At 20.2% G+C, this 12,202-nt stretch overlaps 1 protein-coding gene across 6 annotated transcripts in view; it reads right to left on the reverse strand.

Moving 5' to 3' along the window:
• Positions 1 to 12,202, reverse strand: part of LOC122510476 (neuropeptide-like 1) — a 42,374-nt gene that overhangs the window by 22,985 nt on the left and 7,187 nt on the right. For 4 of the 6 annotated variants that reach the window (XM_043625158.1, XM_043625155.1, XM_043625154.1 and 1 more), the window contains exon 1: positions 9,915 to 10,026. The exons of the other annotated variants lie outside the window; for them this stretch is intronic. In XM_043625158.1, coding sequence (XP_043481093.1) covers positions 9,915 to 9,989 — 75 coding nt within the window. In that variant the 5' untranslated portion in view covers positions 9,990 to 10,026. Of the gene's footprint in view, positions 1 to 9,914; positions 10,027 to 12,202 lie in introns of those variants that run through there. 6 annotated transcript variants of the gene reach the window in all.

Below are 12,202 nucleotides of genomic sequence, written 5' to 3' on the forward strand. Positions count from 1 at the left end.
TGCTTTAAATATACAGAAATTATTGGTTTACTTACAATTTATTTGATTCAAATACAAATTACTTTCTCTCTAAATTTGAATAAGTAAAAATTAAATATTTAATAAATTCTTCCACAATTATTTAATAAATTAATTTTTTCGATTAGTGCCTGACTTTTTGCTTTTGAATTAGTAAATTTTACTAATAAACAGTAATTTCTACTAATTTATCAGTAAAGTTTACTAATTCAAAAGCAAAAAATCAGTCACAAATATTAAAACAAATTTTTTTATATCAAAAAATTCCAAACAAAAAAATATACCTATTTTTTGTAATTTAAAAGCATAATTGCAATAATTTTTCTCAATTTTAAATGCACGTTTTTAAATGGTTCTACAGATGTCACCTGTCCGTGTTTAAAAAAATGAAATAAACAAACTCTATCCAGAGAAAAAAAAGAAAGAAGAAAGGAAAGAATGAAAAAGAAAAAAAGAGTGAAAAATCATGGAGATCGTGAACCTATTTCACTGAACAACCTTTTGACAAGAACGTGACAGGAATTTTGAGAGATATATATAAAGTTTTCAACCATAAAAAATAACGTTTATCTCTCTTAAAAGCCACGACATATATCCACTTTTATCCTCCTTCTAAAATACATATTCTCAATCATATTATGCTTTTAATGAAATTTTTTTGTCAAATTGTTTATATACACAAAAGAGAACATTTTTTAATATAAGAAATTTTTTCTTGACGAAAAAACTCTTACAACTTTTCTACCGAATTTTCCAATTTAATTAATAAACTTTATTTCACTGTTTTATAATTATAATTCACTACCAAAAATGCAAAGAAAAATGTTATATATCTGATGATTTTTTTCTTTTTAATTTATAGAAACGATTCCAAGATATTCCAAAAATATTCAAACACTTTTAATACAAGTTACAATTGTAAATAAGTAAATAAATAAATAAATTGATAAGAAATATAAAATTTAAAAATTTTTCATAGCGCTAAATATTTTTTTCTAAATAAACAGTAAGTAAAAAAAATATTTAAAGAGATATATTTTTAAGTCTGACCAAGAATATGGATGTTTCACTTTTATGTAAACGGCACTTTCCCAATGAAAAGAGGAGAAAGTTTCGTTCAGACAATGCGCTGAGTGTCTGATCAAACACTGAGATTTCTACTTAAAGTCTCATCCTTTCCAGTAGAACAAGCAACTTTTGTACAGACAGGAAAAAATTATTATTTACTTTACAAACGTTATTGTTATTATTAAAACTTATTCAGATTTACAAAGACTTTCAATTTTTCTACTAAAAGTATTATATTGAATGGATAAACAAATAAATAAATAAACAAAGTAAATAAATAAAAGAAAAGAATTTACTTTATTAATGAAATAAAAATAAGATAATTTAAAAATAAAATACTTTCTTAATAAAAAATAAATTAAATAAAATTTTATCAATATAATTAAATAAATAGAACTAAATAAATAGAATTTAATAAAAAGAATTTAATCCAAACAAAATATTTTATTTCATTTAACAAAAAAAGAATTTCATTTAATTTAAAAAAGATAATTCAAAAATTCCTAACACTCTCGGAAGCGATTAATTTTTTCAAGTTTTACATTTCAGATAATGTTACAAAGAATGAGATTTATTTTCCCCTTTCAAATAGAGAATTTCCTTTTTCTTTTATTCTTTTGTTTTTTCTCGAGAAACTATTTCTTTTACCTTCAATTTTCGTCTTAAAGTATAGCACAATAGTGACATTTAAAATTGAATTTATATTTCCTTGAAAATAATATCGATTCTCAAATAATATTATTATGGGCTATTGTTTTTCTATAAACTATAAATTTCTTAATTCTCAATTTAATAATTTTGTTTACTCCTATGTTACGTAATAACAAAATTAATTATATTTCTAGGCACATTTTGAATAAAATGAAACATCCAAATATATTCTTTTTAAATAATTAACATTTTATATAACAGAAAAATAAATAATTTAAAATTCGGAAAATTTCCTTATTTTCAAGGAGACTTCAACGCCAGAATAATCAACAAAAGAGAAATATATAAAAATGCAGAAGAAAAGAAATAAAAAAGAAAAATATATGAGAAAGTCAACTTTTACAATTCCTTAGAAAAAGAATAACGAGACGAGAAATCAAAATATCGGGAAAAAGGGAGAAATTCTATACTTTACAACAAATAATAAAAGAAGAGGAAAAGAAAAAATAAATAGAAATAAAATAAATAAATTAGTATTTAATTAAATAAAAATTTAATTAAAAACAATTGAATTAATAACAATTTAATTATCAATTTAATTAATAACAGTTTAATCTAATTAATTGACTAGAGGATGATGATAATATTTAGAAAAAATGTAATTCTAACAAAAAAAATACGAGAGAAAGAGACTATTTCCGTACCGTTGAGTTTAAAACCAATTGATTTTCGATCATTGACAACACGTCTCTTTGAAATCGATGCATTTTGCAAGCACGTATATGCAATGACAACAAAATGAAGGAGGAAATTGGGAACGCAATTCTGAAGAATTCTCGTAAAGCACAAAAATCAACCTTTACTCTTTCTCCGCAATTCACACATTTCCTGACACTGCACACACTCTTTCACACTCCCAAATCATGTAGTTTTTTTACTTCTCACAAAAAAAAGGAAATAAAGAAAAAGTAACTTCTCTTATTGGAATTTCATTCAAATTTTTCTACTAAAAAACACAACTACAATCCCTGTACATATGAATCAGATTTCTAAATAAATAAAGAAAAAGAAAAATACGTAAACAATAAATAAGTGAATAAATAAGAAATCACTGAATAAACAATTAAATAAATAACTAACTGAATAAATAATAAATAACTAATTCAATAAACAATAAATAACTGAATAAAAAATAAATAAATAACTAAATAATAAACAACTGAATAAGAAATAAATAAAAAACGATTCAATAAACAACTGAATAAGAAATAAATAAATATCCAAATAATAAACGACTAAATAAACAATAGATAATAAACAACTAAATAAACAATAGAAAATAACTGGTTGGGGTATAGTTTTTCTAAAACATATTTTCTACTTTTTAATTTTATAAAACTTTGTTTTCTAATAAAGGTGAATTTCTAAAAAAAAAATTTTCTAATGAAGGTGATTTTCTAATTTTTTTCTTTTAATAAAGGTCATATTTTACAAAAATTCCGTTTTCTAATAAAGATAATTTTCAAATTTCTTTTTTTAACAATATTCAAATTTTTTGTAATAACGATCAATAGGTATAATATGATTAAAAAATAAAATTTATGAAATTTTTTTAATCTTTAAAAAAATACTTAGGATTTCGTTAAAAAATTATAATAAAAAAATAGAAATTATGCAAATTTTTTAACAAAATTTTAAACTAATCTAGTTAAAAATCGTAATTAACAAAAAATATAGAAATTATAGGAATTTTTTTCCTAAAGATATTTGAAATTTTCTAAAAAAATGTTCTATACATATAAATTTTTGGAATTTTTGGTATAAAAATGATGCAAATTATTATTTCTTTTTTTCAAAGAAGAACAGAATTTTTTTTTTAATTATGTTAAAAAATAGGAATTTTATAAATTTTGTTCTTCTTTTTTAAAAAAAACTCTTAATTTTGTGAACAGAATTGTGATTAAGAAGTAAAGAATTTTGCAAAATAGTTTATATTTCCTAATCTTAATTTATTAACAATTTTCTAACTCTTCTCAAAATTATGGAATTTCATACAAATTTCAGGAAAATAAATATTAGAAATCAGAACTTTTTAGAAAAACGTTTTTTAAAAATCAAAACTTGTTAGAAAAAGTTATTTTAGAAAACGGATTTCATTAGAAATAGTTTTTTTTTTAGACAAAAAGGATTAGAAAATATTTTTTAAAAAAAGTGACCACCTACCAAATAACTACATAATAAAAAAAGTAAATAAATAAATACCTAATAGACAACTAAATAAACAAAATAAATAAATAACTAAATAAACAAACAAATAAATAACCAAATAATAAACAAAACTAAATTAATTAAAAAATATATTAATACCCAGCGTTCAAAGAAACGAAATTTTTCTTCTGCTCAAATATTTTCAAAAATGACTATCAAAAAAAAATAAATAATAAAACTTAAATATTCACTTGGTTAAAAAATAAATTTTTTAATATACATACAAATTAATTTTATTTCCCTGTAAAAAAATACAGATTAAAAGAAGTAAAAAAAACGTTCATTTAATCGTTCAAAACTTTAGAAACTACCCTAAATAAATAAATACAGGAAAAAAGGGAAAAAAAACAATGAAAAAGATAATTTTCTTCAACAAACAGATAAACAAAGAAAACCCAAAATGAATAAAAATTAATATTTCGTCCAACCATTCGGAATAAATTTTCGTGGATCCTTTTAAGAAAATGATACCTGCCCCATTCGAGAAGAAATGAATATTAATGAAAAAGCTAAGAACAAATCGAATGAAATTCATATTAAACAGTCTCGGGCACAAGTTGATTAATATCATTAGAAGAAAAAAAGAAATCTATTTCATCAAACAAAAATCAATAATTCTTTCATCGACATTATACTATCTAAGGCTTACAAAAGTTGAAGAAGGCCTTTTATAATTTGTCTATCTGGTAAGGGAAAAGGAATTACTCCGAAGAATGTCCACTTTTTCTAAAACTAATTCTCTTCAGGATATAATACAACTTATTTTACGCTCAAGAAAAGAATCTTCTCTTTGGAAGACAATTTTTTTTTGTTCCATCAAATATTGAATATTCAACGAAAAGGGGAAAAAGTGAGTATTCCCATAATATTGAAATAAATTTATAATTCATCTATAAAACCTATTTAAATCATTTATTCAAAATTGAGAGAAAAAAATTTGCTTTCTAGGTATTTTTAAATTACAAAATAATCGAGAAATTCATTAAAACACAATTTTTTTAAAAGTAAAAATGGTTAAAAAAATAAAAAAACGAGTTAATAGCCAAAAGGAAAAAAATTGTTAAAAGAAAAATTTGTTTAAAATAAAAAATTAGTTAAAAGGAAAAATTTTTATAAAGCAAAAATTGTTCAAAATAAAAATTAGTTAAAAGGAAAAAGTCAAAAGGAAAAATTTGTTAAATAAAATAATTGAGGCTAAAAGAAAATATTTGTCAAACGAAAAAATGTTTTTAAATAAAAAATTCTTCAATAAAATTTTTTTCATTAAAAAATTCTCTAAAAAAATTTTAAAAAATAGAAAATTTCTCCTAAAATTAAAGAATACTTTCTTCCAAATAAAGTAAAATAATAAAAATATCAATAAAAATATTAATAAAAAGTTTTTCTTTATGAAACACAATTATTTTTTTCACAATAAATTATTCCGAACAAGCGACCAGTTCGTTTTGTCACAATCTCCATTTTTTAAAATGCTTTTACCCGTAAGAATTTAAAACCTGTTTAAATTACGTGACTGGTTTTACGATACGAAACTTACTTTTCTATTGTCTTTTAACTTTGTGTATTATATATATAAAAGGGAACTTCCATTGACGCATAGATTATTTAAATCCAAAAAAGAAAGTAATTAAACTTTTACCAACAAACTGTTCTTAAAAATTGATTTACACTTATCTCAAAATCCCACCGACTTATATATATTCAAAGTTATATTATATATATATTTATAACCAAGTTACATTTTTATAAACTCCAATTTTAACTCAAAAGATATTTTAAATGATAAATTTTCACTTTGCCCATTAATTTTAGAAACAATAGCGCGAATATTACAAGTTCCTGTAACAATTGTGAACTTTTCGAAATTACATATTTTCGTATACAATTTCTCATATCTCGATGGAACTTTCTGTATTTAATTATAGTACAGCTTAATTTTTATTTCTTTATTATTATTAATTAGGTATATGCTCATTATAAATATTAATTATAAATTCTATAATTAATTGTTTTAATAATTAAATAATAATAATAAATAAATAAAAATAATAATAATAATAATAATTGAAAAAATTATTAATAATTTATATTTAATTAATTAATTAATTAATTAAATATAAGTAATATAAAATATGTAAAAATTATTTATTAAAAATGATAATTTATTATTCAAGGGATTGAATTTTAAGTTTAATTTTTTTTTACTTTAATTTAAGTTTCGTTTTCTATTTGAATTTTGATTTAAGAAAAAAGGAAAACACTTTATCTTTCCTTTTTTCCATTTTTTGTAAACTTTGTCTCTGTGAATTATAAGAGTAACGAAAGGTAACATGAGAAGCACTTTGTGCATTTAAAGCAGATTACAAAACCACAACGAAAACAAGGTTCGCTAAATTTATATGATGATGAGAGAAACCAACAGAAATTTTTGAAATTTCTCCCTAATATGCCTAAGGCAACATGATTATACCTTAAAAAAATTATTAAATAATAATAATTTCAAAAAAAGCAACTAATTTCTCAATTAATTATTAAACATTTCATCATTAGCCATAATGAAATATTAATATTTAATTAAAATTAAATTGAAATGTTAATTTAAAATGAAATTAAAATATTAATTTAAAAATCAAATTAAAATATTAATTTAAAAATCAAATTAAAATATTAATTTAAAATCAAATTAAAATATTAATTTAAAATCAAATTAAAATTAATATTTAATTAAAATTAAATTGAAATTTTAATTTAAAATGAAATTAAAATATTAATTTAAAATCAAATTATAAAATTAATTTAAAATCAAATTAAAATATTAATTTAAAAATCAAATTAAAATATTAATTTAAAATCAAATTAAAATATTAATTTAAAAATCAAATTAAAATATTAATTTAGAATTAAATTAAAGTATTAAATTACTAAAAATAGTTAAAAAAAAAAAAATTAAAAATAATTTAATTAATAAACTAAATCTACTTATTAATATTTAAATAAAAGAAAAAAATTTCACATATAAATAAAAATTGCCTCATTTTTCACGTCTTAGGAACAATATGTTTTATATAAAGAAATCCTATAATTATAAACTTTTCCTCATCTTTATTGGAAGAACTATATGACACTCGTTAGAAGTTTATAAAGCTTGTTAGTTATTAATAACTGTAATCTTATTAAAATGTTGTCATTAAAATTATTACCCTGCAGTAAATATATACCTATATATACTTATTTTAATAAGCCACTTGAAATTTATTTTGCTATAAAAAGAAAAAAGATAGCCTCTTTACAAGTTTTATAAAAATAATAATCAAACGGAATTAAAATCAGCAAAGCCATATTCAACAACTGATCAGTAGTAAATCAATCGGTATTCACTTGAACTTGAATTTACTTATCATATCCACGTTGACCTAATTTTAAATCAAAACTTATAATAATTAAATTCCATCATTTTTCTTTACATTTTTCCGTGCTTCATCATTTGAAAAGAAAAGAAAATAGTTTTATAAATGATTTTAATAAAAATTAACAAGTTAATTTTAATAAAAATCAAGAAATCAATTTTAATAAAAATTAATTGTAATAAAAACTAATAAATCAATTTTAATCAAAATTAACTAAGAATTTAATTTTAATGAAAATTAACTACACAAAATTAATTTTATAAAAATTTGAAAGTTAATTTTAAAAAAATTAAGGAAATCAATTTTAATAAAAATTAACTAAGCAATTATTAATAATAAGAAATAAGAAATTAAGTTTAATAAAAAAATACTTTCAATAAAACTTGAGTGTTTAATTTAATAAAAAAATAATTTTAATGAAAATCAGGAAATCAATCAAATTAAATAATTTCAATAAAAGTTAAGTATTCAATTTGAATATAGAAATCAAGAAATCAACTTTAATAAAAATTAACTAATAAAATATAATTGTACCAACAATTAACTAAAAAATTAATGTTAACAAAAACTGATGAGAAATTAATTTTAATGAAAATTAACTAAGAAATTAATTTTAATAAAATTCAAGTAAATCAATTTTAATAATAATTAACTAAAAAATTATAATTAATAAAAAATAAGAAATTAATTTTAATAAAAAAAATACTTTCAATAAAACTTGAGTATTTAATTTAATAAAAAAATAATTTCAATAAAAGTTAAGTATTCAATTTTAATAAAAATCAAGAAATCAACTTTAATAAAAATTAACTACTAAAATAATTGTACCAAAAATTAACTAAAAAATTAATGTTAACAAAAATTGAGGAATTAATTTTAATGAAAATTAACTAAGAAATAAATTTTACTATAAATTAACTAAGAAATTAATTTTAATAAAATTCAAGTAATCAATTTTAATAATAATTAACTAAGAAACTAATTTTAAAAACTACCGTAAAAAATTACTTTTATAAATTTAATTTATAAAAATTAAATTTGAAAAAAGTATTAAAAGTTCAATTACTAAATACCAGAAATTCAAGATTAAAAAAAAAGGAAATAAAAAATTTAAATGGAACAATATTCGAGAAGTTGAACTTGAACGTGTGCAATTGACTTCAATTAATTTCAAGTGTCATCTTCCTTTGATTCCCCATGCCATACGAATAAATCGAAAAAGAACTTACTAATATCGAAAAGAATTTGAAAAATTTTAGCGCACTCAATTCGCGTATTGATTTTAATACATCTAACTATTTTTTTATTAATCCCAATAAATTTCTTAAAAATTATTCCATTCACATTTCACTTTCTATTAAATTAATAACCAATGCAGTAATTACTCAGAAACAAGCAATTATTTCCTAAAGCAACTGGCAAATGATTTGCGAGAACTCTCCAATTACTTCTATAAATCGGATTAAATGAGACCTTGTGTTCCCTAAAGAGATTATAGTTCCACGGTCAAACTTTAATTTCTGTCTATACATATAAATAGAAATAATGCCACAAAATTTCTTTTTTTAGGGGTAATTAATTCAATTAATTTTAACTTCTCACTAGCATTTACTTATTAGTAAATAATTAAACAAAAAAGTTTCCAATTTCTCAATTAAAAACAGGGGGAAAATTTATGATTTACTTCTTTGTAAAACTAATTTTTTTAATTATAAATTATCATTTTCGATAAATAATTTTTTAAATAAGAAATGAGCATTTTTTATAAATAATTTTTTAAATAAGAAATGACCATTTTTTATAAATATAATTAATAAATTTTAATTAGATATTAAATTATTAATTTCAATTATAAATTTTAATTATTAAATTTTTAATTTTAATTACTAAATTAATTATTTTAATTATTAAACTTAATTTTTATTACTAAATTGTTAATTTTAATTGTTAAATTAAATTACTATTTTATTATTTCTAATTTTCTATCGTTTTTCATTGTTTTCACAAAACTAGTTTTTTCAAATTACTCAATTTTGTCATTATGTAAAAAAAAATTAAATTCAAATAAGTACGAAAAGCAATCGTTTAAATAACGCTCATGAAAATAGTTAAGTTCTACAAAATCAAATTGTATTCTCCTGCTATTGAAAGAGAAAGTTCGTAAATTCTCCCAACACTCCATTCGTTTAATTAATCAAATTTTAAAAAGCAAAAAAAAACTCAATGTTCATTTCCACATTTAAACTAATGAAATATTTTTCAATTAATTCAAAAAAAATCTCATCAACAAGAAATAACCTGGGACCAGAATCACTTCACCTGAACCATTCGAGAAATCAACCCTATCACCTAATTCAAATTTTACACTTTACAAACCCTTAAAAAAAATTGTATATTTAAAAAAAAATAAACTTATCACATTGTTAAACAAAAATTATGTTCAAAAAAATATTTTTAACGAATGTAAAGAAAAAAATTATTGATAGAAAATCAATGTCTCACCGTTGGCCAACGAATCTCGTTGATAGCGGATATGTAGAGGAAAAGATTTAACAGATAATTTCTTTTTAGTCCCATGTCCCCTTTCGCGGATAAATAAAGAATCTTCGGACACGGCTTTCCAAATGTGAATAACGTCACGGGGCGCGAAATCTGTCCTTTTATAGAAGATATAACACCCCCGCGCAGGCGTTTTCCACCCCCATCTACTATGGAACACGTAAATATACTCAAATATTTCACAAATTCATAACAAGTTTAATTGACGAAAAAGAAAGTCAATTTTAGAAACGATAAATAATTATTAAATTACAATTACTGGCCAAACGGAAAACTATACAAAAATTATTTGATTTACAATTATTTGTCAATGAAATTACAAAAATTAAAATTTATAAAAATTATTTGTCAACGTTTGTAATTATTTAAATAAATATTTACTTAAATCAAATAATTTTTATCTCAATTTTTATTTAAAATCAAATAAATTGTATTTGAACCAATAATTTCAGTATATTTAAATCACTCAATTGACTTTATTTAACATTTGATTGAATGTTCAATTAATTTATAAATAAAAATTATTTCATACAAATAAATATTTATTCGATACAAGACAAGTAACTGTTTATTTAAATCAAATAAATTTTTTTTCAGTGTGACAATAAAAATATTTACCAAAAGAATTTTTTTTTTCTATCAACGAGATTTGTCGGCCAAAAAAAACTACAAAAAAATATTTAAACAATTAAATTTGACAATAAAAATATTAAACCAAAGAATTTTTATTTTTGCTATCAACAAGATTTGTTCACCAACGAAAAAACTACAAAAAATTACATATTTAAAAAATTAAATAATTTGACAGTAAAAATATTTACCTATCCAAGGTATTTTTATTTTTGTAACATTTCTGCTCTCAATTTTGATAAATTTACATGCAAAAAATAATAATTTACTCGCTTTTTGGACTGAAAAAAATTTATTTGATTCAAATGATCGATTAATCTATTATCACATAAATATTTATTTACATCAAATAATTTTTAATTAAGACAATTAAATGGTTTTTGCTCCAAATACTGAAATTATTGATTCAAATACATTTTATTTGTTCACAATTAATTTTATTTTAAATAAAAATTACTTGAGTCAAGTAAATATTTACTTGACAATAGACAAGTAATTGTTAAAATAATTATGAAATTACAATTATTGGCCAATACAAAAAACTACAAAAATTATTTAAATTACAATTAAATTTGACAATAAAAATATTTACTCAAAACATTATTATTTTTGCTATCAACCAGATTCGTTTGCCAACGGGAGACTACAAAAATCATTTATATAATTAAATTTGATGACAATAAAAATATTTACCAGAAATATTTTTATTTTTGTAACACTCCTGCTAATATTTTCTAAAAATTTAAAGACAAAAAATAATTTAATTGTTTTTTTACACTGAAAAAAATTTACTTCCTTCAAATGAACGTTTACTTGTCTGTTATTAAGTAATGATTTACTTATAATCAAATAATGTTGATTGAAATCAAAAAAATTGTATTTTAAACAATAATTTCTGTATTTAAAGCAAATACCATTTAACTGCCTTAATTGAAAATTATTTAATACAAATAAATATTTATCCAAATAAATATTTATTTACATCAAATACTGAAATTATTCGTTCAAATACAATTTATTTGATTACAATAAAAATTATTTGATTCTATTTTTATTTGTTTATTTCTGAACCTAAAATCATTAAACAGATTAACATTTTTCTTTCATATTACCAGAAAATATACTTCTCATCAACTTCTAATACGACATAAGTGGCAAAAATAATAATAATAATCACGTGATAAAAAAAAAGTATTTTAAGATTGAATGTAAAACTATTTTCATTGAATCATTCCTCATTCCCCTCACACACTATTTATCCAAAATGCTTTCTCTACCCCACGATTTTTTATCCCTCTTTATTTCTTGCAAATCCAAAAGGACCATTTTTTCAGTCTTTCCTTGTAGCTTTTATCATTAATCTTCATTATCGCTCCTCAAATCTCCAAAAGATTTTTTTCAAAAAGCAACCAATTTTTCTTATCGTCAAAAAAAAAGTCAAACAAAAAATTTGAAACTACAAACTACCTAGATTTTCAAAATACATAACTCAAAAATGTCAGACGAAGAAGACAAAGTTTCCATATTCAATTCATCATAAAATAGAAAAACACTCAAAAATTATTTTTTTTTTTATAAATAATGAAAATTGCTATTCGGAA

The sequence above is a fragment of the Leptopilina heterotoma genome, unplaced genomic scaffold (genome assembly GCF_015476425.1).
Source record: "Leptopilina heterotoma isolate Lh14 unplaced genomic scaffold, ASM1547642v1 Lhet_68, whole genome shotgun sequence".
NCBI lineage: Eukaryota > Metazoa > Arthropoda > Insecta > Hymenoptera > Figitidae > Leptopilina > Leptopilina heterotoma.